Source organism: Oreochromis niloticus, linkage group LG1 (assembly GCF_001858045.2).
Source record: "Oreochromis niloticus isolate F11D_XX linkage group LG1, O_niloticus_UMD_NMBU, whole genome shotgun sequence".
NCBI classification, from domain to species: domain Eukaryota; kingdom Metazoa; phylum Chordata; class Actinopteri; order Cichliformes; family Cichlidae; genus Oreochromis; species Oreochromis niloticus.
In genome coordinates, this window is record NC_031965.2 from 33,671,620 (window position 1) to 33,699,594 (window position 27,975).

At 37.7% G+C, this 27,975-nt stretch overlaps 1 protein-coding gene across 4 annotated transcripts in view; it reads right to left on the reverse strand.

Annotated features, from left to right (window-relative positions):
- The window catches only part of ntrk3b (neurotrophic tyrosine kinase, receptor, type 3b), a 210,592-nt gene that overhangs the window by 148,980 nt on the left and 33,637 nt on the right, over positions 1-27,975 (reverse strand). For all 4 annotated transcript variants that reach the window (XM_003437694.5, XM_019360768.2, XM_013265484.3 and 1 more), the window contains 2 exons: positions 21,359-21,433; positions 16,087-16,158 (listed from right to left, as the gene is read on the reverse strand). In XM_003437694.5, the coding sequence (XP_003437742.1) occupies positions 16,087-16,158; positions 21,359-21,433 (147 nt within the window). The remainder of the gene's footprint in view (positions 1-16,086; positions 16,159-21,358; positions 21,434-27,975) is intronic.

The following is a 27,975-nucleotide window of genomic DNA, read 5'->3' on the forward strand; positions in this document are numbered from 1 at the left end:
AACTCGCCCACACAGAGCACAGTGGGCAGAGTCTGTTAGAGAGTGATCTTTTCTAAATTACTGTTGATTCAAGGATGAGTTCTGCAGCGTAGTACAATAAAAGCATGTGCATCCGGTGCATGTTTCACACACCCAACTTAATAATGCATACATATCCTGATGGAAATGAAAGCCTGCTAGAATGAACAGTGTTAGCCTTCAAAAGGTTCAGCCTGAGTGTAGGAGGAACTCCTCCTCTAGAGCGATGCTAAATTGAGAAAGGACAGAAAAACAGCAGTTCTGCATTTCTTAAAGGATCAAAAGTCATATGATCACTCCCACAGAAGCAAAACATTTAAAGTATCCCACAATCCTGAACTCACTTTTGCAACTTTGCAAACACGGCTGAACGGTTATTTGAACGTATCACATGGGAGAAGAGTAGTAGATTTCTTATTGTAGTAGCAATCAACGCAGATGTATTTTAATTCTTTTCTGGTCGGGTGACTCTTGAAAAAAAAAAAGATTTTTAATCTCAACAATAATTTTAAAATAATTATAATAATTATAAAATGCTTTGCAAAACATACTAATACACTGTAATTGCAGCAACTGTAGCTACCTTCTTCAAACTTTTTCCTTCTTTAGAATACAAAAGCTGTTTTATCATAAAATGGCATAATGAGGCTTTGTTCAATCATCACTGAAAACGAATGAAATGACATGCTCCAGTGACAGAGACTCAGCGACAGATCGAAACAGCTGTTGCAATAGCAGGTGCATTACTTGTTAATAAACCATCTAAAGCCGTCACTAGCTTTACCAGAGAACTAATTTGTTTTTTGCAAACATTCGCTCAGCATGGAAGCCGCTTCTTCACAGCACCCTACTTCAGATTCATACTGTTACATACATAAACTCACCCTGTGAGCTCTCCAGTACAACTTGGTGTCTCTATTTGTGTACATTAAGAGAAAATCCATCTCAATACTTCCTCATAACTTTCGTCACTATGTTCAGGTTTCCAAATGACAAGATAAATGATAGTTTACCTTTCATCAGCAACTTTCCTTACACAAATCTGACATATGTAAAGTATCTTTTCTTGGCTTGGAGACCAGCTAAAAGGCACAGAGTCCATGCATATTTCAAAATTCACCTGTCTAGTCATTCTAGCATTATGGCTGCAGAACTCACCTCACTAAAAAAGGTCACAAGCTCAATCCCTTCAACAGTATATGAGTCATGACAGCACCATGTTTAGTCACAATGACCTCCAGTGTTGCACTGAAGCCCACCAGCTTTCTCTTGGTAAGAGCGGTGGCTAACTGCCTTGAGTGTGAATGTAAAGGTGCTTGACACAGACAGTGACTCATGGTTTAGCATTCATTTGTAACTTTCAGATCGCCCCTCTATAAGTCCATGGAGGAGCCAGGCACAATACAACAGAGACTGCAGGTGTCATCTGGGTAATCATTTCGTCTAACTCAGCCACTGCCTGAGGTGAACAAGCTAGCTGAAAAACCTGAACAAGTAACTCTTTCTAAAAGACATGGAGGAAGCAACGGAAGTCTATTTTAAGGAATGTTGAAGAGAAAGCAGAGAGTTTAAAAGCCTTGACAAGGTAAACAGAGAATAATCAGACTTCTAATTAAAGGTGGTCTCAGGCTAGCTGGCCAGATGACCCGAGTATGAAAGTGACATTTAGGGGGAAAAAAAAACACATAGCCAAGAAGATTTAATGAGAGAGAGTCTCTCCACTTCCCTCTCCCTGTGGGGAGTGACCTTTCCAACTCCCAGGTGACAACGTTCCCTCCAGATTTACCGGGCCTCTCCCTTGACTGCACTGGAATAAAGAGAAGAGTCGCCTCACTATCCAGACGCTGACCTTTAATTTGACACAGGCGTGGACAAGCATGGCGTGCAATGCCTGGCTGACCAGCAGCATCAAAGAGAAAACTAGACTCAGCAGTGGCAGCGATGATTTGAAAACCCAAGACCTTGTAGCGGTACCTTTCTTGATTGCCTTTATTTCCACCTGGTGCTAAGTGCGCAGGATAAACATGCGTAAGATGAAAGTCGTAGGTTATTCACACCCACACACATAGAGGGACCAAAGAGAACAGCTGCTGGAATGACACTCATGGGTCTCCATCTAACTAGTAGTCAGCTATTGTTTTAGAGTATTAATTAGCAGTACAGATCATGGCTTCCTTGTTTTACACCTAGGTGACAAATCTGAAAGGAAAAGTGCATTATTTTAGAAAATGAGCTTATTTGTTTTCTTGCAATGAAATGGCAGCATGAATACCAGTTTTATTTATGTACAGTCAATGTGGAGCCAAAGCCAGCAGCCAGTTTGCCTTTATTCATGCTAAGACAAGCTAACAGAAAAAATGCACCCAGCACCAACTCTACAGCTCACTGAGCAACCTCAAGGGGCTCCTGGGCAAGGAATGCAGAATGGATTTTTTTAAGCTTTAGAAACGCTACTGGGTGTTTTGTTTTTTTGTTGTTTTTTAACTGCGGACAAGGAGAGCATGCAGAGGACTGGTGTGAGATAAATGACGATGCTAGGGATAGGGTTATGATCTGCCCTGCCAGCCCCTAAAGGGAGCAGTTCAAAGAAGGAGGACAGAGTTTTGTTCCTTCTTCCATTTCTTCAGCTTGCCATATCCTGCCCAAGATTTATAGCTAAAGGTATGAAATGTGAGTATGAGAAAACTGGTTTTGTTAGATTACATTATATTTGATGATTAGACTATTATGTGTTCACAATAGCAAGTAATAATTTTGATTGGAGATACTTTAGAACTGATACAAAAGACGCCAGGACTTTTCAGCTTAATTTCACAGCTAAATCAAGTGACTTCAATGAAATCAGAGTGATCAGAGGGCTCTCTTGAGAAGGCGAAAAGCGAATGTCACTTTGTAGTGTGACCATTGCATAACACCAACTCCTACACAGTGTGTTGCTGTGTGGGCTGTTTGTAGAGCTAATGTTGCTAGGGTAAAATCCATTCATTATCTGTCTTAATCATCCTAATAAGTGTTCAGTTAGCACAGTTTAACCCATAACTACTTCATGACTTGTGTTTTGTGTTTTGCTGGAAAATAAAGTAATAAATAGCAAAAACAACATATTCATATTTAGTACAGATGCAGAACATTTGTCAGTCATTCAAGAATTAGTGCTGACAAGGGAAAAATACGTGTGTTCAGTATACTATAACAAAGCTAATAACAGAGGTTTGATAAAAAATGTTAAAAATTTCTGTTTTATGGAGGAAGGCTTCAACAATAATACTGTGCATCAGTTTCATTTAAGGCTTCTCCAACAGGACAATCATTCACCTGCCTGATAATGTGTCGGTCACCCTCATGCTACAAAAGCTCCTCTTGCTTATCAAGGCATGGACGCACAAGACCTCTGGATGTCCTATTGTGTCTGGCACCAGGATACTGCCATAGGATACTGTGGATCCTGTGGGTTGCAATTTGGGGCCTTTTGTGATTTGCTCACACAGCATATCTTCAATCACATTAGGCAAGTTCAACATCTTGGGCCGTTCCTGAGAAGTTTCTGCACTGCAGCAGAGCACATTGTGCTATTGGAAAGGGAAGGGCATATGTGTCAGTTCTCATTGAAGAAGAATGCCAAGACACAGGTTTTCCCCAACAGAATACTGGATTGTAACAACACATCACCTGTTAATGGTTTTAATGTTGTAGCTGATCACTGCATATACTCTTAATCAGTGTCCTCTGACATTCAGGTCAAACCACAAACATGCAGCAAGTACAACTGGTCCAGTTCAGTAGAAGAAAAAGTGGTGTTTCTATTCTGGGTACAAGTAAAGCAAGGTCACATCACCAGTTTTTTGGCACTTCGAAATGTGCAAGTGTGGAAGTGGGTGGAATGAGCTATCACGGGCAATAAACAACTACGATTTAAAAATAACAACGCTAACACGGTACAGTCCCACTGACATTTTGTGTTAACAGAATTACCTTCTTTAAGATGGCAGCAATACACCAAATGATGTCCTTCACTGTGACCGCTTTGCAATGTAATGTAACACAGAAAAGAACATTCTGAAGGAGATTAAAGCGTTTGTTCTTATCTAAAGACATTTCACAAAGTCCCTTGCACTGTGTAGATGTACCAACACTACAGGTAAGCTCCCTTTTGCCAATCAGATGGAACATATGCTTTAAGAAAAAATTCAGTTTTTGTAACAAAATGATAATAATGCAGTTAAGGTTAACAAAGACCGTGAAACACCACTGTGTAAAAAAATTGTTCCGTTCTGCCTTCATCGTTACATCTCTTAAATAAATATAGACACATGTAGTGTTGGTGGAAGCACTGAAATACTAGTCTAAGCTCGCTGTATAAATGCTGGATCTTACTTTGGGACATTAGCTTGGTCTGAGCAAAAGCAAAAATTCGAATGCATTTCACTATCAAACTCTTTGCTTTGTCTCAATATGCATCCACAAACATCCAGTTATAACTGCTTGTTTTAATGCACGCACTAAGTTTGATACTTAGTTGTAAGGCTTAGTGAAAAATAACTGTATCAACTGCACCTTCTCTTTCCTGTTTTACACAACCCTGCTAGACTCCCAAGTCATACAAATGTTTTGTTGATAAGCAGTGGTGTCACATTTTAATGCACCAGGCTCACCTTTAATATTATTTTCCAGCATGCACATTTGGCAAGGGCTGAGACCCTTTTGGTGTTGCAACCACTGAAGAATGTGTAGTAACCAAAAAATGGTAGACAAGTTTGTTGCTTGTTAAGCAAGAGGGGTTAACAGTGTATTTGTGTACACTGTCTCTCATCCTTTGACGGGAGGGAGGGAGGGAGGGAGGGATGGATGGATGGATGGACGGAGGGACGGAGGGACGGACGGAGAGCTAATGTGATGTCACGGGGTCTCGATCAAGCATCAAGCTCCACAGTGATTTGTGGCTTCAGTAAAAGTAGTTTTCAATCACCTTGCTTCACTGCAGAGTTTCTGCTGGGCTACTTGATATGTTAAGTGAGCCAAAGAGGCAATAAAGCACTCTAGCAACATTACTCATACAGTAGAGGCCCTGATTCACTTGCAAATTTTATGTTTATATAAGTTTTGAATATCTGAGTTATGAGAATTTTCCTCACATTGCTTCATTGCTTCGGTCACACTACCTGAGAAAGACAATGAAAAATTGTCATTAGTTTTAAAAGCAGGGTAAATCTCACAGCATACACAGAACCTATGGAATTAATTCCCTCATGTCCCTCTGAAGTAAGTGTGGACATTGAAGACTAAAGTCTGTTTAAGTGATTTTGTACACTTAGTTAAGTGTATCCTTTATTCAGCTATGCCATAATTTTCTATATATCTGATTCTGATTGGAGTAAAATGCAAATAACACCACAAAGCATATCCGTTAGTAATTCATATTGAATAGATATAGAAAAAATATTAAATAATTGTAATATTTGAGCTAAAAGTGGTAAAATATGTCAAAATATCCAAATGAAACCATTTTTATTAATCTATTGTCCAGGGAACTGCTTTAAAAATTCTTTAGCATTGTGATTTATTATTTTTCACTTTTTTAATATCTAAAAGTGCACTGTTGATATTCTTTGTAATCTGGAGTGTTTCCACAGGAAGCTCTGGGGAGTTTGCTTTCTGACAAGTCCTTACACAGTGTAGTCAGTGAGGTCTGCGACCTGAACAACCATTTTATATCACTTCATGTGTTTTGAAGACTCACAAAGCAGTTGTTGAAGGCGACTTTTAGGGTTCCTAGTTAGAGTAAATTCCCAGACACCCTGCTTTTCTGTTACTAATTCATTTAACACAATAGTGAGTGTGACTGTTTTACCTTTTAATTATGCTTGAAATAAACAGACCAGGCACTGGGGAGTTAACTGATTTCTGTTCAGTGAGCTGATCATCATCAGTTTTGCAGATTATTCAAATGGATGGGATATTATCCAAATTATAAAGTATAAAGCATTTAGTTTTTATTTTTTCACTGAAAGCACATCAATGCCTATTTCATCACCATAAAAAATAACAAGAGGTAAAGGATGTCTCTCTAAACAAGGGATGTAAAAACGTGTTTGCACTTTTATCTTTAGCTGGCCAGAGATAAAAGCACAAAATGTTGTTGCAAGTCTTCACCAACACCGATAGAGTGGCCTAGCTAGACCAGATCTTAAATCACTGCATTAACTTCTTGTGTGTCAAAGGATGGATTTTAAAATCCTATTACTTGTTTATAAAGCACTGAATAGTCTTTTTGAACCATTCAGACCCCTTGGGTTATCTGGAACAGGTTTAGTTAGTGTTCACAGGATCAAAACTAAGCTAAGCTGTGAAACAAGCCTCCTAAATTCCTACTGCCTTCAAAAACTGTCAGCTCATATAAAACAGGCATAAAATATGCATTAAAAAAAAAAAAAAAAAAAAAACTCTGGCTAGCCAGTAAATCATTTGTTTTTAACCAGAAAACATAACAAGGAATTTAGCATTGTTATTTTATCATTTAATTATTCATGCTTCCTGATTTAAACCTGTCTGTACTTGTTTATACATTTATTTATATTATACTATACTATATCGTATACTATTTCTTTTGTATCTTTTATTTTTATCCTTTCTTTCAATTTACATTTGAATATGCCATTTGATAATGTCAGTGAGCAGTATATTTCAAAAGCCTGTTTTTTTCCTGCTATATCACTCAAACCTATTAAACACAAATGCACTAAAAGGAAAGGAAGTAACCATAACCTTTGTGTTTCATGAAAAACAGCCATGTTAGTGACACAGCATGCCTACTCTGACTACTCAAATTTCTTGTTTTTTTTCTAAAACTAATACAGGCCACTGCAGCAATCACAACAGACATAACCAGTGTATCCATTTCAAATAAACCCAAGACTATGTGGAATATTTTCCTCTTATTGTTTAACTGTATATGCTGCAGTACATGTCACCCTCAACAACAGGCGCATGGATTTTTTAGCTAAATGTGTCATACATGTTATGAAAACTGCAACACATGCAAGCATGCATTCTTCATTAGCCTAATGCTTCTGACTAAGGCATCAGTTACACAGGTCACCATGTATCATGATTCCCAGGGGATATTGTGCATTTTGTCAAAGTTGAGAATGTTTGCTTTTAAGGTAAAAGCTGCGCCTTGCTGCTGAAACCTCCTGCAAAACACTTGTTAATAGGTTAGGGGATACACATTTTTCTCTAGCAAACAGTGGTTACCAGAGGGTCACAAACCAGAAGAAGAAAGTTACAGTAAAGTGCAAAATGCATCCTGGATAGAAACAACTATCAATTGCTGATAAGAAAACATAATCTTGGATGCTAACGCAAACCTAGAAGCAAAGAATGTGAGTGTTGCAAAAGCTGAATATCTGCTGACCCCAGCAAAGCAACAAGAACCTGATCTTCAACAGGTAACAGAAACAGAATTCTTCTTGAACATCTACAGTAGAATCACAGTTGAAATATCGTGTTTGTGTGCTCATTATCTTTGTGTTGGTGTGTGGGACTGTAGCCTGAAGTATATATTATTACAAATATATTATTATATAGATATATTAGATGTTGTTACATGGTAATTATGTAAGAGTGCACACCTCAAGCCGTGTTATGAATTAAGATAAAAATAATGAAATGGGTAGCATAACAAATGCCTATATTCAGTGATTTACTAAGTAAAATTTTGTATGTCATGTCTATGCGTTTTAGACTTCCCCACATCATTTTACAGTATTTATTGACACACTTAAAAGCTGCGGTTACAGGTGAGTATTGTTCATGGTGTGAAGTGAAGCAGAAGATGAATAAAAAGTCAGCTATGATAATGTGGAATTATATTGTCATATATATTGTTATATTTATAAGATAAGTGGGTGCCAAGAAACATTAAAACAATCCTATGTGGTGTAAAATTAAGAGGAGAAACTGCCAAGCAAATCAACTTCTTTTGTTGTAAGATTGTTGCATATTTATCCATAGATTGGTGAATGAAACTGAGCTAAGTGTGGTAACACACGTCAAGGGTCATCAGGGGAGCAAATGCTGGACATGCATGAGATGAAATATGGAGTCAAGATGTGACTGCTTGTTTACGAAGCTCAGAATATCAGCAGCCATTGATAACCGCTGACTTGCTGGCACCGGAAATTGTCATTATCTGCAACAACAGTGCAAAATATTACTGATTGTTCCTTTAATGTCCCTTTGTGGTACTTAAGAGGATTGAGGCCGTTTCATGAGTTTCTCCAGCCACAACAATTGGTGAGATGGGATTTGCTGCCGAGTCACTGGTGCCACTGAGACAAACACAGTAATATGTTTACTTGATGAGTTGTCTCTTTGAAGACAGATATCCCATAGAGATATTCTTAAACTGCTTCACCAGAGGAAAGTTTTTATGTTTATCTAAATAAAATGGAAACTTGTTCCAATATTTTGCACAATCAGCACATTTTCCTGAACCGATTGGGCTGAGACTTCTCAAATCTGACACAGACCTTCTGGGAAAAAGCACATTACACTCAAAGCCTTTAGAAATTACATAACATTGACTAATAAAAAACGCATATAGTAATATTGTATGCAAACCATAGCCACAAGTTAACAAAGTGCCCATAAATCATTAATGCATTCTGTTACTCCTTTATTATTGCTTTTGTTTCTAAGCTTCAGAACATAGTAAATAAAGTTAGATGTGCTGGTAGGAGTATTGCCATTCCAAAAGTAGCAGACTAACACGCATTCATGTTTAAGGCCTATTTTCTAAGCTGAAGCAACCACCTAAGAACTGAGACTTTAAGTGAATAAACTGGAAAATGGTTTTATTGTTTTTATATAATTATCAAAGAAGCCTAATAAAAAATGCAAATATTTTAAAACTGTTTTGGTGTATTTGTTACTTTATAGTTCCTATGGTTTTGTTTTTGTCATATGACAGCAAGAATATTTACAAGCATTTAATACAACAGCGTTGCACACTGAAGTGCTGAAGTCCTCTAAGTGCACACAGTTGAACAATTAGCAAAATCGTATTCTGGTCCATGTCCTCTCTCATACACTAATGACAGAAGTCCTGTCTGGTCAGCTTTAAAAACTGATGTTACACTCATGGGTGGTACTTTAACATCTGTCAGATCACCAACAAAACAAAACAATCTAGCCACTTTAAACGAGAGGTTGTGCTGTTGGTGTAGAATGCTGATTAGTTTGATCATCTTCTGTTCTACTTTTACTGCAACTTCAAGAAGCATCCCTGCTGTTTTTTGTTCCGAATGCACCAGCACAACCAGTGAGTCATTTTGCAGGATTATAACCTATAAATCTTTTGCAAAAGGAACTTTAAAATTCTTTTCAGGTGATGCTGATGTGTGATTTGCTCAAATCTTATTATGGAGGATACAATACCACTGCCCTAAATCACATTTGCTATTTGAAATTTAACACTTGATTACTTGTTTTCCCTAATTTTGGGTTGCTGATTTTAACAATAATATCTATTTTGTTCTATTTTGCACATAGCATTTTTCACTAGTAGCACTTGCAAGTGTGATCCAGATGGGGGTTTTTTTGCAGCCTTTTTTTTTTTTTGCTTGGCATATTTGTGGTCGACCAAGACAAACCGTACTCAAAAGCTTGGGTTTCATATTCCAATGGAATAAAGGGAGCCACTGAAGCACTTTGATGACTGCTACTTCTATTCAGTCAATATTTCTGGATACCATTCCAAAACTAAATAATCTCTTACTTACCCTAACCTGCCATCAGCAATGGGACCAGTAACACATTTAAATGAAATACCACCTCTCATTCTTACTGGCTTAGATGAGGAGTGAGATGAGTATGATGATGTTTTGTCTTTAGATGCAAAGTGATGAAGACTTGGAAAAGTTGTTTTCTAGTACCTCATCTGTCAGAGCTAAATGATTTAGTACGAGATTTTGATCTGCCAAAGGAAGCAACCGAGTTGCTTGGGTCTAGCCTCAGCGAGGAAAAACCTCCTGGCTCTAGCATCTAAATTTTCTTTTTATAGGCATCGTGAGAAGGATCTTATTCCATTCTTTGAAATTGATGATGACTTTGTCTATAGTGGGAATTATGAAAATCTTTTGAGAGCAATAGGTTGTGAGTATGATGCAGATGAGTGGAGGTTGTTCATTGACAGCTCAAAAGCCAGCCTAAAATGTGACCCACTTTGGCACAGCAGCAATTACTTTCCATTCATTGACAGAATGACCAAATGGTCATTATGTCCAGTTAAAAGAAACCTCTGAAAATATGCAAATTGTGTTAAGGAAGCTGAAATACAATGGAAAAAAATGCATTTGCATTTTGTAACAAAAGTGTATGTATGTATGTATTGGTATCTTTGAACTCAGCATCACTGAATTAGGTTAACAGATATTAACTATTTTCTGGAAAACAGAAGATAGTTTATTTTAAGATGAAGGGAGGTGTAATCATAAATCTGACCTTACTGACCTCAGAGGCTAGAATATGCTTATTTTAAAGTTTCATATTTAATAACCAGTTTCAAAACACTCAAAGTCACCAAACAAAGAAAGAGAATTAAATAAATAATATTGGAGAGGAAGACCAATAAGAAGAGAGTTACAGTAGTCAGTGTTGGACATAACCAAGGTGTGAACAAGGATGGCAATGGGGAGTGAAAAACTGTTACATTTAGACAAGGTGGATTTGATGCCAATGAGGAGAACCACCGTTTTATCGATAAGGCTATCTGAGAAGATGACAGCAGGTGTGATAGTGGTAGTAGGTTTAGTAGACCGGTAGAGCTGGATGCCATCAGCATAACAATGGAAAATAAGAATTTATCTATGACATGACCAAGATAAAGTATATAGATGATAAATAAAAGAGGCCCCAGGGCAGATCCCTGGGGGACTCCAGGAGTAATTAGAAATGAGTGGGTTTTGAAATTTGAGTTAAATGAATTGAGTGCAGCTGGAGAGATACGATTTAAACCAATTTAAGGCTGTATCTGTGACGACAGAAGCCTGTCTGTCTGCGAAGTGTTCAAGACCACAGAGTGGAAACACAAGATCACTACTCAGTGTAAGGTTTATGCCACAGCTGCCATAAATTAACAGTACTGGTAATTACTAAAATCATTTTTTTATGTTTCTGCAATGGTTAACCCACCATATGCCCAAGCACCTTAATCAAAATGATAATATGATATGATATGATATATTGTGATATATACTCATTATTGTTATCCACTAATTGTTATCTATTAATTTTTCAAATTTAGTGTTTTTTAAAAAGAAAAAAAAAAGTAAAGCACATTATCATGTTTTGATTAAGATGCCAAATTAGTTATTTATTTACAGTGATGAACAGAAAAAACATGTTTTAGTTTTTGACTGTTATGCTTGAATAATTTCTGACTCACATGTGTGAATACAGATTGCTATTTTCCTAATAAATAATATCACTTAGTTTTTATAGATTTCTATTTTTTCTATAGTTTTCCTATATTTTATTTCTATACTTTTCTTCTGTATTGCTTTTATGGCAGGCGGTTAAATTTGTTAAGCACTGTAAGTGTCAATAATACATTGATTAAATATTTTGTCTCATCACCACCCCGCCATGCTGTATAATTTTTGGGTCACATTTAGTTTACTTATGCAATGTTCAATTGGAAATCTTTTTTTTTTGTTTAAATTGTGCCACTAATTGTAAATTTTTCCAGCATCAGCTTGATGTTTAAAATGTAAATGTTATGACAGTTTGTTGATTTCATGTTTATGTCTTGCAAGCACATTAATTCAAAGTGCTGCACAAATATTTATTCATGTTACACATATTTAATGCTGGAGAGTTAATCGCATTCTGGAGTCTTGCACGGTTTATATTTACCTACATGTCGTTCAGCTGAAGCGCTCGTCTTAGTCGTCTTAGCAGAAATTAAGGACTGCATGTGTTGCCCAAGGACACATCAGCAATCTGCAGGGCTACTGAATGTATCGGTTGCTCATGGATAAAATCTCTTGGACCTCTGCTATGAATTGCAGTATCCCACTGATGAGAATAAAGCACTCTCACAGGCTATGGTATATTGTAATTAGGTTTATTTTGGGCTCACATAAAATATAGAGGGCTCACAGAGGTCACCTCACGATGACAACACTGATGCTTTGACAAGTGCTGTTAGGAAAATAAACAATGCCACAGGAAAGGATTTTAAATATAGCTAAATTCATATCTACTGAAAGAGGCGGACACAGTTCAGACAAGCATGGTTTAAAGCTGTATTATACTTTTACTAGCTGTTATAAAGATTGCTGTTGCTGTGGGGTGTTTTCAGCAGCATTTTTCACTTCATATAGGACACTGCACGCTCATACAGCAGTGTCTTGTCAACCACAAAGTAGCCATGTCCTAAAGTACCCTGCTTTATTGCCGATTTTAATCTAGATGTAACCATTTGTTAAAAACAAGACATGTTTATTAAATAAACCATTAAATTAGAATTTGACACAAAAACTCATCAGAAAATGTGTTTACTTAGTACTCCCTTGATTTTTGACCTAAGATGATTTATTATACATATAGACTTCTTTTTACAGCCACAGGTATCAGACCTTACTAAGTTAAAGCAAATGTGAAAGGTGTTTGATGCGCCAATCTGTTATAAATGCACATAATAGGCTAGTTTATAACTTCGCTAGACATGGGAATGTTTGGAGGATCCACTTCAGCAGATATATCCACTGTGCTATCAATTCCTTCTATTTCTGTTTTTTCCAATCTGTTTTGTGAAGCACTTTTACAATTCATGATCAACTGAATTGTACAAGCTGGAGCTTATCTCAGCTGTCATTAGGCGATAGGTAAGGTATGCTCTGGACATGTCGCCGGTTTCACAGGACTTAGACCAAGAAGCATCATTCACGCTCACATTCATGCTCACTTAACCTAACATGCATGTCTTAGGACCAGAGATGGGCAGTAACACGTTACGCGTTACTGTAATCCGATTACTTTTTTCAAGTAACGAGTAATGTAAGAGATTACCATTGCAAAAACGGTAATTAGATTACCGTTACTTTCCCGTAGGAACGCTGCGTTACTGCGTTACTAGAACTGAGTTTTTTGCGAGAATGTCTCATGACAGTGACGTAAGCGAGTGCGACGTTCGTGACAACAGCTGTGTGCAGATCAACAATGGATAATATATCAAGTGCGGGAGAGAGTATGAGCATGCAGCGTTTAAAGCGTGGAAGTACTGACCTTACTTTGAGTTTGATTCCATAAAAAGTGACAAAAACATTAGTGTCCGTTGTGCGTGGGAAGAAAACTTCTTTTTACAGCGAAAAAACCCCCCTAAACTTCCAAGCAAGCATCGAATGCGCTACGACTGTAATGGGAAATTCACAGAAAAACTCGCGGAGTCTTCAACTGACCGCTGTGGCACACCTGCACCAGGGCAAACCTCCGCCTACCCCACTCCTGCTTTACAGGTGAAAATAGAGCAACTAGTCTTTGACTTTATTTATTTTCTGCTGTGTTTTACTTGCATCTATTTGAAAGAGTGAGTGCAAACACAAAAAAATATTTTATTTTATGTGCTGGAATGTGCAGAAAATAGGTTTAAATGTTAAACAAATTTCTTCCAGTCAGAGAATGTTGCATATAATTTAGTTTTTGCTTGATGCATAAAGTTAAAAGATTAAAACTAATAAAACAAGTTTTAAAAAGAGACTTTTCCATTTGATTACATTTTGTATGATGGATTATGCAGAAAAAGTAGAATTGGGCTGAAAGATCTATCGCTTTATCACCTATTCAGGTTGTAAATTGTGTTTTTAAAAAGTAACTAAGTAACTAAGTAACTAATTACTTTTGAAAATAAGTAATCAGTAAAGTAACGGGATTACTTTTTGGGGGAAGTAATCAGTAATTAGTAACTGATTACTTTTTTCAAGTAACTTGACCAACACTGCTTAGGACTACGGGAAGAGAGAGAACCCACACAGGCACAAGGAGAGAACATAGAAACTCCCTAGCCCTAGCCAGCCAGTGGGTTTGAACCAAGAACCATCTTGCTGTGAAGCAAAGGTGCTAAACCAATGCAACCCATGTCACTTCTGTCTTGTATCTTGTTTGGATTTGGTAAAAAAAGTTAACACGATCCCACCTCTTTGTATTGATGTGCTAGTTTTCACCAAGACATACTGTAATACATGCAAAATAATGCACACTACACGTCTTCAAAAACAGAGCAGAAGAATACTGATTGAAAAGAGAACATAACTAGGGTGGGTTTTAATTACAGTCATCACGTTTATAGCGCACGGGATTAATATCTTCGCTGTGACTAATTGAGCCTGTTTTGGCCTGAACATGTGATGAAGACAATAGCTTCAATTCTCCTCACAAAGCAGCAACCAGTTGAGTGTCTGATGGCTTGGGCTTTGAGCAGACCTGTCTGACACAGACATCAATGAGGTCGGTCTTCTGAGGCTAAGCACAGGCATAATAATTAATCTTCTTTGACATCATCATCCTCAGAGTCACCTAGCAACTGTCCACCTGCATTAACAAGAGCACAATAGAGGCCTGTCATGGACTGCCTGAAGTGGGGGTGTTCAGTGGTTGCAATCCAAATGCCTCAATGTAGGAAGAGTAGGAATGTACCGGAGGTTAAAATAACATGATCAACACTTGCTTTTTTTTTTTTTTTTTTTTTTTTTTTTTTTTTTAAACTTGTCAAACAACATTTTATAGATTGTTGGATTGGAAATGTAATAGAATTTCAGAATATATTTGGGACAGGCTTTTTCAAGACATTAATTAACACATCTCTGGTGAGATTTTGATTTTAGCTCAAATTGTTTGCATCTTAATTATCACTGTGGGTCTGAACCTCACACTCATTTATTTATATTACACCATAAGTGAGAATAAAAGGGAAAGAAGCATGAATATTCATTCACCTGTTCTTCTCTTATGTGTTCTACACCTCTTCTATCTTTTTTTCGTCCTGTACCACTGCACAGCAATTATTTTTAGCAAGAGAAGTGGAGGAAGAGGTGAGAAGGTTACAATCATTTATTTGTTTTCGGTCTTGTGTAAGCAAATCCATCTTCTCGAAAGAAAATTAAAGTGAAGGCAGGATTTAAATAACTTTCATTAAATGTTGATGGGCTCGATTAGCTCAACCAAACACCTAACTAGATAAAGAGACCAGTAATGTCAACATTTTTTAAAGCAGTCTACACACTAAAAAGACAAAAGCGTGTGCACCCAGGAACTCACACACATACTCAGATGCCAAAAAGTCAGCTTGTATGACAGCATAGTCCAACCAGTATTTTCCGCCTCAGTAACAGGCATGATTAAGTTCTCAAATGAAAAATGCCGCATTTTTAGTTTCCATATTATGAACTGCTACTTGCTGTCTCTCTCTCTCTCTCTCTCTCTCTCTCTCTCACTCACTCACACACACACAGATTTAAGCCTAACAGCAGTCATCTGCAGTAGAAAAGAGACCAAGCTGCCTATCAGTCGACGACTGGAAATTGCAAATGGCAGCGTGTTCAGGTAAAATACTGTGAGTGAGTTCCTCAACGTGTTTACTCCTGGAAAATTGGGGAATAACAGGCTGTCATATGGTGACACATCAGCCTTTGTTAAAGAAATTACTTTGCTCTTCGCCCAGCTCTCTGATGCTCGGCCTCCTGGACAAATTGTCCATTTGGCGAGCGCAGACTAAATGGAACTGCGTCTTCGGCATGCTGCTCTACCGAAGCACAAAGAAACCGGGGCAGATAGGAATCCAATTATCCAAAGCAAATAATGGATGTCTCATTTAAGATGTGCAGCAGTTGCGACAGTAATGGCAATGCCACAATTTTCCTGAAGCCAGCCTCTATCAACTGCATCATCTGCTGTTCAACACTAAGTCATCTACAGCCATACAGCCTACTACAAGCTGTCAAACGTCACATAACATAATAAATCTTTTCATGGCACGGGAAACATGGTCTCAAAGATGGAGTGTTTACTCACATGGTGCTTAGGTGCGGGTTCTGAGCAAACGCTCGAGGCTGGATAGACTTCAGGTTACAATTCATGATAGTTCTGAAATGAAAAGAGATCAAATACAGATCAAACTGTGTGGAAACCTGCAAAAAAAGACATTTGTTTTTTCCTAGTACACTCACATGCAACTACATGCAGTCCATTTCAAGTCATTTTGCATGTTTTGTACCACAGCAGTGCACTGTAACAAGAAGGGTTCTAGCTTTTCCAGTTTTTCATATTTAAACATTTATCTGTATTCTGGCACACCCCGCGGAGCTGACAGCCAAATGAAAATTCACTTTGATGCACCATTTGATGAAAGATTTGTGAACTTGTGTGTCTTTACTTTGAAATGACTGAAACCTCTGGTTAGAACATGCATTCCCTCCTTGTGTTAACAGTCAAATTAAACTAATACTCATTTTGCTGCGGACCCAGTGGATTCTTCACGACGACTCACGAATTCCCAGCGTCCCAGTTTGGAAACCACTGTTCTGGGCTACAATGGTAATGACTTCTAATCTTGTAATCACAGATGTCTCTTTCCAAAGACGTCATTGACATCTTCAGTGAGCGCCTCATAACGCTGTGTGCTGATTACACCCAGCTGTTGGCGCCAATTACCTTCTACAAGCTTGATCATGCCTCTGTGGTGTTTGGCGAGGATGCGGTGATTCATTGCCCACAAGTTCCCAAGGAGGGGCTCTGGGACCTCAAAGGGTCCTTCAAAGAGTTTAGGGGAATTCCTTACAAAAAATGAACAGCAATATTTCGACTTCTATTTCATATCCATTAAATTAGCACAACCATATACACAGATGACTGTACTGCTTTTGCTTTTGTCCTCCCAGCAGTAATGACTGGAGCAAAGGCATTTATACTCAACACAATTATCTCCTTAAACAGCAGTGATTTAAATGGAGACATTACAGGTGAATGGGGTAAACATTTACCTAATGGATATCACCAGGAAACTTCCCCAGTCGATTGCTTAGGTGAATATGATGTTTTGTATTAGATTTTTTTCTGAATGTATTTATGTTTAAATATGCAAACAAGATATTATCTAAAACTGATTTACATATTTTTTGCAGAATGGAAATCTGTAAATGAGATAAAGTTAGATTCAAAGGTAAGTTCAAAGTAAATTTTGGGGTGTCACTATCAAAAGGCAGAAAAAGCAGATTTTCAACATGTAATTAAAAATAAATTTAACATTAATTTAATAATATCTCCATTAACCTGCATACACAGGAATACAACTGGAAAGCTGGGTTTGCACGAGTGTCACTCAAGTAGTGATTTGTGGCTCAAAGTATGAAGAAAATAATTTTGAGATAGTACGATCTAAAATTATGGAATACAAAAAATTTCACATATTTTTAATGGGAAAAAATCCACAATTTTCCAGCAAATCTTTCACCAAAGATATAGTAAATGGACTGGCACTTGTATAGCACTTCTCTACTCTCGCTGAGCACTCAGAGCACTTTTTACTACGGGCCACATTCGCCTGTTCAGTGCTTTATTCTATGCCTTTGAGTAGTGAATGTGGATGGGAAGAAAAACTCCAAACTAATGTGTATAAAAAGCATGTGTGTCACCTTAATGTTTGCTAGATTTGAAGTTTTCAGCTTTCAGCACACTAAAACATTTCATTACATGAAGAATAATGTCCCAGGATCATTTTTGTTTCATTTATTATCATTTTTATTTTATCACTTAATTTTATAAAACCAAACCAAATGAAAGGGAGTAAGAGTTGACCAAAACATTTACCCTATATGGGCAAGAGTACTGGACCACCTCCACATTACACCAGCAGAAGCTGCTCAACCAAAGAAACCTATCCCATATGGAAAAGATATACATAAATCTTACAAAGTTTGTATCTGTCTTGTGTGAAACTTGTATGAAAAGAGTGAAAACAGATATACGATCCCTTGAAAAATTATATAAATAAAACTAGTATGTCTTGGATACTTACTAAAACAATATATGAAAGTAATGAGAAAGTGGCCATTTTCATGAGTAAATCATATAAGCCTTATATGATTCACTATATGAAGTAGGCCACATCTTATGAAAGTCTTAAGTTTTTACTATTTCTTTTCCATATGGGATGCCATGAAGTTCTCAGCACACACATTTTTTGCTGATGTTTATGCCAGAGGAGGTCTGTAAGTACAGCGTTAGTTACTGAAGTGAATAGTGTGAAAAAGTAAATACCAACCCCGTTGTGTAACTTTATGTGGCTTTGTGGCTTAGTTAGGTGTTTCCTAAATGCATCCACTTCACAAAATTACCACTTACAACTTATTGTGGAATAGGGGAAGACATTTCACAAACAGACTTGGTGCAATGATGGCATTACAGTACTACGCTTGAATTCATTAAGCTCTTTAGAATGACCCATTCTTTCACAAAGCCTTAGGCAGACTGCATAGCTAAGTGCTGGATTTTGTATACTTGTGGCAATGGGACTGAAGTCACCTGAATTAAAAAATTAAAAGGCATGCTTTTTTCCATAAAGTGTATAAATTATGGGTGCTTTAAACCTAGCTTGAACATGCAACTGTCAGCACTGCTACCTTTGTGACATTTATGAGGCAGTGAGAAATCTACTGTAAGGTGTAGATGCCTGTGGAAGATGCAAAGTAACAACTGCATTTGCAGAGTCTGGTAAATGCAGTAAACACTACACCGGTTCTGTTTTTATCCTATTTGCTACCTTGCAGAATAATCTGGATTATACTGAGGCTAACACTATGGTAGCTATATAATGAAAAAGTGCAAACAAAGTAAAGCATAGTTTATTTTTCAGATTCTTCCAAGGTGGAATACTATTGACAGCATCTTAAGCAGCATCATCAAGTCATCACCTGAAATGATTTTCAATATAAATCGAGTCTTGTTAAAAGTTAAATGGTGAAGTTTCTTCAGTTTATGGTGTACTGACAATGTGTCGGCATACAGCCAATAACTGCATTCAGACACTGAAGTAATCCATACTACATCCAACGACTGAACTTAGTGAAAGCAAACAGATTATTATTATGTAATGTCAATATAGTGTCTTAAAGGACAACCTTAAAACCTATGGCAGGATCAGTGGATTCATCCATTCATTTTCTTAACTGCTTATCCACAGGGAGGGGCAACAGTTTAGCTTTCATGGGGTGAGGAGTGGGCTACACCCTGGACAGGTTGCCGCCTTATAATCAATAAATTCCATTAGTGCTTCCGGTAGGAAACAGATCATCTATTGGAAAGAGACTGCCTAAATAAGCTATTCATCACATCGTGTTCAAACTGCTGTGAAGAAATCACTAGTCAGGTGGGACCAAGAAAAAGATTAAAAAGTCCAGCTGAAATCTTTGCTTTGGTCTGATGAGTCCAAATTTAAGACTTTTAGGTCAAAACCATCAAGTCCTTCCCACCATGAAGCATAGGAGCTCAACTGAGATAGTCTGAGGTGAGGTGGACTGCAGATTAAAAAGCAGCCAACAACGGATTTGCATATGTGGGCAGAAAAATAACGCAGGTGATGAGCTCATGAGGCTGGTTAACAAAATGAAAAGTGCGCAGAAGGCTTCTATAGAGTATTTTGATGTCAGCCTTTCAAAACGTTGACCCACTCAACTGCACTAAATGTAAAATTACATTATTTGGATAATATTCTGCCCTCACAACATTTAGGAATAATTATAAGCATAACTGCTGCTGTGGAGAGTGAATTGTTTAGAACAAATCCTCAACATAAAACAGCAGAAAGATTACGCTAAAATCCACAATACTTTTTTTTCTTTGTATGATATTTGTTGTACCTGTAAGATAAGCTTGTTTCTGAAGCGTGGTTTCTTTGAAATGTGGTGTGCATTGGTTCGATAGGGACATTTTGTACAGTATGTGCAAAATGAATAGCACTCATTTGTTAATGCTGCTTTCATTTTGAAGACCACTTTGGGTTTGTTAGTGAATCGTCATGCATCTATAAAATGTTTTGTTTGTTTTGGCAGGAAATTAGCTCCATATATGAGAAGTACTTGCTAAAAGCTACAGTTCCTGCTGTTTCAGAAAATGATTGAATATTGAATGTCAGAAGCTTTATGAAGTAAATGAATCCAGTCAATTACATGAAACTACAGTGTGTGCACTGCGCTACAACAAAACTCACTTCAGTTACTTTATTCTACTCTGTAGTCTACTTTTAGTTTATTTTATAGGTAAGTAAACGGAAGAATATAAATGTATATATATTGAATATAACTGTGCTGAGGAATACAAGCAGCTCCTGTGCTTTAGACAGAGAAGATTTTTTTTTTCATTTTATTCAAATAAAGATGGTGATGATGAGGTCACATGCAAAATAAGATGATGGAAGATATGCCATAGTGACTTTTTCCCTTCTTATCCCGGACACCGTTAACAGCCCCTTAAGGCAGCATCGCGACAGCTTTCCCTGTGAAGACTCAACTCCAGGTGGGGAGGAGCCAGTGTCCCTAGACAAGGCAGCAGGAGAGAAGCAGTGGTAATGAGAAAAATGCTAATTTAGCCGTGGAGATATTGCACTTGGCCTCCCTGATGAGGGATCAAGGGGATCAGGGGAGAGGCCAGCTCTGACTTTGGAGGGCAAAGGAGAATGCGGTTCTCTGTAGAGTGGGGAAAAAATGAAGAGGAATAGGAGGCTGGGGAGTGGAAGAGGTGAGAGAAATTAAAGGATGTGGCCTCATAGTGCATGGTTGCAAAGCAGGAAAAGAGCGTAACATTGCTTTAATATGTGAAGAGATGAGAATAAAAAAAAATCCCACAATGCTACAGCAGGGACTCCTAATTCAATTTTCCCCGCTGCTTTTTAGCATTATTTGATCAGTGGCTAAGCAAAGCGAAGGGGATGTTCCACCAGCGTGTGACTGTCAAGAATTAAAAGCTTGTTTAAACATCTGCTAGTGTTAGGATCAGGAAGATGCCTCTCACTCATGCTTCTCTCTAACACTCTGCCCCCAAAGAAGTATGTGACATTTAATCCAGATGCTGCAACTTGGGATCTGAGGTGAATTACTGCACTGATCGCTAGGAGGAAACCATGGCCTCTCTGCAGTAGCAGGCGGGCAACCTGATGGAAAACAGGGATTAACAGTGGTACAGTTTCTGCTGTGCTTTTCCAGATCTGCAACACAGCAGGACTAAAATACATTGAAGTGTCTCTCACCCCACTGTCACAACCACCACCACAGATAACAGCATCAACACTCACAGCTTCTGTAGTCCAGTGTAGAGCTCCATATCGACGTCTCTCAGAGTCTGCAATCCTGTCCAGTTCTCTATATGTCTGTAAACAGTGAGAAAGAGAATTGTAAATGAGACATTCCGGTTCATCGTAGAAGAAAAGAAAAACAAACCAGGACACATGACAGAAGAAAACTCTTTTTTTATAGTCCCAAGTTGCAAATTAACAGGCTGTGTATTGTCAAAAGTTTTCTGAATCCATATTCATTTAAACTGCAATTATTGGAACAGTTCTGACAGAGCGCTCTCTGCTGCCCTCTGATAGATTTAATTGCCAGGAGGCAGCTTCTGAACCTTAATCTCTGTGAGGGGAAGTGTGAGGGGGACACAGCAAATAAACACAGCAGATGACTTTACTTCTGCTAATACTATCACAGTCCCAGGGGATGTCTATGTGGTGGGATAAAAGGAGAAGCTGGTGGCTTTAAATTAGCTTCAGGAAAAAAAAACAAAAAAACCAGCATTTATAAATGATTTGTTTGTTAGGGTTTCAATTGAGCTGGGGGAAATGAGGAGATGAAGAAGAGGACATGGCAGAGGTTTTATTGCTTTGTGTTGGAGTAAAGAAAATAAGATTGGAAGCTCGTGGGAACCTTGGTTAATGTCACAGATTTGAAATTTGACATTTAAGCTAAAGAACTGGTGAAAATATGACAACTGGCTTGACCTACGTCCATATACAGTTCAGACACATGGAGTTGTGTTAAAAAACACAAATCCATTAACACTGAAGCACAAGACAGTCATGCAGCCTAAGCCCAAGAGTTGTGTGATCACATAGCAGCTTGTATTTTATGACAACAGCAGGAAAATAACATTCCTGCAATTGTTTTTTGGCAAAACCTGAGTTTCAGTATATCTTGTGGGTCTTGTGCATCTGGTGTACAATTATGAAGCAGCATCTAAGACATTCTGTTTATCTGAGGCCTGTGCTCCAGGGTGCACCACCTGATTTTTGGGGCGGGGAGGATTCAGATCTGCCAAATGCAACCAGCACTGCTGGTACCCTACTGTGCATGACTTTATTGATGGCTAACTGGGTTGCCAGCTTTTTTTTTTTTCTTTTTGCTTGTAAGGCTGCCAGATGGGAGCAGTAGGCAATGAGAACATGAGTGACACTGTTGTGTGATATTTTTACAGCAAATGAGCGTTTATATTACAGACAGAATATGTATAATTCTGATGGTAATACAGACTGAGGCAAGGAAAATCAAAGAGGAAATAGGAAATTTCAGATATTAATGCAAACTGGTTAAATAGATGTGTTCACTTTGTCATATCTACATGTTGTCACACTAGGTTCCTACTGTTCTGATCCACATTGTACAGCCAAAAAAATACATATACTTGACACATGGTTAGGTCTAATTTACTCCATAATGTGGTAATAATAAGATGGTACTTAAATTGTCCAATAACCACTAATAAAATGAAATAATAATAATAACTTCTAAACTGTAGCAGTTTAGCATTAATCATGAGAAACAGCTGTGCTAATCATCCATCACTGGAAGAACTGTAAAATTGTAAAAATTATTTTTACTCAAACTTGCTTAATAACGTTTTCAGTTATCAGAATTTGTTCTTACACAACTGGGTTCTGTGGAATAATTTAATTCATTTGAATTAATATTCATTTTCTATAGTCCAATCCCTCAATGGGAGTGATCATTGATCAATCTATCCACTTCTCTTTGATAACCTTGTACAATAATAGCTAGTAGGCTAACTAGTATCAGTAAAGTAACACAAGCATGGACACATTTTTTTACAAACTCATCAAATGCTGTCTTTCATTCTCCTCTCTTATCCACACAGATAATTATGTCATACTGATCAGATAAATACTAAAAAGTCATTGGAGCTCCTCAGTGAATGTGCTGGAATTACTGAAGGAAGAAGAGAACAATGGTTAATATCCACATAATTGCAAGGCTAATTAATTATTCTTTTCCAGCATCTGGCCAGAACATGTGTCTACAGCTGGTTTTCAATCTGTCTTAAATTCATTGGCATAAATTCATTACATTTAAAACAATTTAAACAGGAAACCAAACAGCACTATATAAAGAAAGGAGAAAATACTAATAGTCTGACAGCATTAGAGTGCAGTAGAGGGTGCTAACAGACACAGTTGGTATTGATGTGTTATGTAGGCCTACTGATATTATACACCATCACTTATTCATAGATACTATCATATAGACATTCATAATATAACTGTCGAGGCACTAAAAGCTGACCACTGAGTGTAAATGTGACAGCACTGCTGAAAACGTGTGGCAGCTGTAAGTGCTTCACGCCGGCAGAGTCACGCTGTTGATGTTCAGATTAGCGCTGAACCGGGGGCAGCTGATTCTAAAGGCAGAGAGCTGACTCATTAATGTGACCTGCAAGCAGCAGAGATGGATTCCCCTCGCGAGGCTTTGCATGGTCGCAGTACTGCTGTGTTACCCCAGAGACAGGAACAGAGAGCAGGTTTGGAGGGAGGTAAGTACAAACAATGTGCTCTCGTGTGATATTTGGTTGGGGTCTTCCAAAAAATATTCAGTGCATAAATGTCCATTGGGGTTGGGGTCAGGTTAGTTGCCACTGGTTGAATTGCTACTTCTCCTTGGTCAGGGTGCAGTTACTTCAATGCAGTTGTCAAACATGGATTTTTCAGGATGGTTTTCCATTTGTACTGTAAAATGCTGACATGTATTATCTCATTCCAAGTGTTTCCCGTTGTTTCCCCTTGACACCCCATTAGTCTGGCAGGTTTTTCTTTTCTTAAGAAATGTTATGTCTGTGATGATGAAGTTGCTTTTCTTTGCCTCAGTGAACAAAGCCTGATGAATTCAGGTTATCAGAGAAAAGCTTCAGGCCAGCAATAATTTGACATTAATCAATCTGAATAATTTTACAAAAGCTTAACTTCTGAAACTTTCAATTAGCTCCGATGCCACGTTCACTATCCCAATGGTCTCAGAAACGTTTGGGCACATCCATATTTATAACAAAACAATGACTGTAAGTGGATTACATTGACAAGCAAGCCTCTGATGATCCAATACACCTGAATGTTATCCGAATGCTGCTTCAGTGGAAAAATGTACCTTTCGTACAAAGGTCTTATTATGTTGAGTGTCACAAATTGGCTCAGAATCAGCTGAATAAGTGTTAGTCTTTGTAGTTTTTAAAACATTTCTGCATCATTAAACTTTTCTATAATTCCCAGGATTAAAATTAAACTAGTTGGATTTATGATGTGAGTTAAGGATCTAACCGTATATAAAAGTAACCAGCAAACAAACAGTTTATTGCAGCCAATGTTTCGTATTAACAGAGACACATTCAGTGAAGTGTTCACTGTTCATTGAACTAAACACTGATTTTAGAAAGACAAAGAAAATATAAGAAACTTCTGTAATAAATTAAGCCATTTGGCAACTGCAGTTGTGTTATTGAAAACCTCTATTCTTGCTTTTTGTGTACCTTACTGATTAGTGAATTAGCGTTAATAAAGATGAATGTAAGATTGTAAAATGCTCAAGCAAAGCTTAAGATTACTTTTGTGTAGAATAATTATAAACGAGCTGATTTTACTCACATTTGTTTAGTCTAATTTGACAAAGTTTGGCACTTAAAGAATATTTGTATGTAAGTTGGTTGTGGAATTCAGCATTACATTGATTAAATGCACAGTAGCCTGCATCACAGACACATGATTTCAGCAGTATTATATTGTAAAGCATTGATGTAATTTTCTATATGGGGAAAAAAAAACTAATTTAAGTAACATCAAATGTTTTTATTTACAGTTGGGCTCTATGGTTCCCATATAATTTTGCACTATTCACATTCTCATCAAGTGGCTGTCGACACACAGCACAGAGGATACAGGCAACACCTCCCTGTGGACCTGAGCATGGTGTCTGCTCAGAACCCCCGATTGTCCACGCCATGCTGAATATGCATGTGGATTAGGCTGCTGTGAAACTATGGTATGAATAACAAAGATGCTATGACGATACAGGAGCATACAATCTCTGTTCTGTTATTCACAGATGCTCCGATTACGGTCAAAGGAAATGGTCAAATTCAAAAAGTAACAGAGATACTAGTGTTTTACATTTCAGACATTCAAGTAGACTCTCTGATCCTGACTTAGCATGACACAAAGTGCAATGATTGCTACTTTGTCAAAATGAATATTATAAAGAAGAAAGGAGATTTGAGCAAAAGGCCTGTCTCTTATTTCTGTTTCTTCCCTTTTTATCAGTCCTTAAATTATTTGTTCTCTGTACAATGTTTTATCCTGTTTTGTTAAAAGGCTCTCTATATAAACTTGAGGTGACATGACCTGAATAACAACTGCTGAGTACAAAGGAAATGAGCTGGATACTATCAGAACAAACAGCAGAGGCAGACACTACCAGCTTGCTCTCTAACATACAAGCCTCTAAAATTACAGCCACCTTCCATCTGCTTTAGAAAATGGCCTCCAACAAAGTACAATCTGAACTGGGTGGCAGGGCTGTTTGGTGCTTGAGGAGAACACCCTGGAACCAAACAGTAACAGATTCGATCTCAGCAACAGCCATCTGTTGTGTTGAAGTGGCCCTGGGCTGCGCACTGAACCCCTACCTGCTATCTTGTCCTGGGCTTCTGTGAATATGAGCACCAGAAAAAAAATATAAAGAAAAATGTTTCTTAATAGGTTAAACATAAGAAATTACACCGAAAGGGAAAGAAAACAATGCTAACACTGAAATAATTAAACATCATCTGCTTTTATTTAGCTGCTGCTACTGATGTATGGAAGTTTATTAATGACAAAACAATTTAGAACTAATTTGAGTTGTAATTACCTTGACTTCTAAGGAACCGATTTTTTTTTTAAGTGCATAACAAATTGTGTAAGATAACCATGAAGAATAATTTTGAGCAATGAGCAGCATGTGCATCATTTCTAGTTTTGGCTATTTGTAGGTGCACACCCACTGCATGCAGAACTCCAGTTTCTTGGAACTGATATCGGAGGAAAATGATTGTTGCCTTCTGCTGAATGCCAAACTGTGGTTTTCATCTTTGTAAGCAGTTTCTCAAACCTTTAGTTTTGTATATTTGATCCAGATCAAGACAAAATAAATTTTATATTACTACATCGTATCGCTGTACATACAGACTAAATTGTAAATTGACATGACGCAGGGTGACACGAGGAGGATAGAGGTCTGTTTAAACTTTCCTTTTATGTTCTCTTCTAGCACAAAGACCTCACAAAAATGATGAATGATAACTGATGACGGTCATTAGCAACATAATGTGACTGTAGACTACAAACTGACTAGCTGGTGGTGTGGTGTCTTGTAGAGCAGCGGTCCCCAACCTTTTTTGCGCCACGGACCGGTTTATGTTCGACAATATTTTCACAGAAAGGCCTTTGAGGTGTCGCGGATAAATACAACAAAATAAAACCAGTAGCAGTACTAAAAAAGAAGATTTATTCAGAACACACGGAAAAAGACCCAGGGAAACAGAGTTAATGATAAAAATGATTTTTTTAAAAAAAATGATGCTAAAAACCCTGAAAACCATGAATTTCACACCCGAGCCTCAACTCTTGCAGCCCGGCACCAAATGACTCACGGGCCACGTCTCTCGGGGGTCCGGTCTGTGGCCTGGGGGTTGGGAACCGCTGTTGTAGAGTAATGTTCTGGGAAAATGACCATGGAACAAATGTATCTTTTTAATGTGATTAATAAAGTCCCCTCAAACTATGTCTGTCTGACTAACACACGACACGAGTTACCAGATTTACAAGATTTTTGGGGAGCAATGTGAAATACAAGCAAGTGACAGTTTAAAAGAAATAACCAGAGAAAATAAATAAAGGCAGATGTTTTCAATCAAAATTCAACATATTTTAAAAAACAAAGACAAATGAAATTGTTTTTTGCCGTCGCAATACTTTGATTAATAGTTTCTGGTTTGTGAGAGAGAGTGTGAAATGGAAACAATCTTACCATCTGGCAGTCTGTCTCATACCCACATTTTGTTTCTGACTAGTAGTGGGGGGTAACAATGTTGCTGTTTTAATCGTGGTCTGCAGTATGTATAATGTTAAGCAAGCCCAGTAATTGAGATTTAGTTTCAGTGGATGATAAGAGAGAGAAAGACACACCAAGGAAAGAGAAGCCTCTCACTCAAGCATGATCAAATCCAAAAAAATAGTGGACCTAAGTAAAGTAGGTCATTATTCCATTTAAAAACTTAAGTAAAAACAGTAGACTGAAAAGGATTCGATGGCTACCTAACTGTTTAATAACAGGGCAAAAATGGGCCATTCTTGGTTCGCAGATATCAGAAGATTTAATCACAGAGATGAATTACAGTTACATTTGCATTCAGATCCAGGGGAAAGACATCAATAAATATGGTTTGTAATACACAATGCACATTTGCAGGCAATGCTAAAGCATTAGTACAGCATGTAAAGTTAAAAAAAGAAGCAACCATTCCTCAGGTGGCTCAGAATTCCACTGCAAGACAATGATGTGCAAAAAGAGAAATTTTAGTAGGGTTGTAGCCCATAAAACC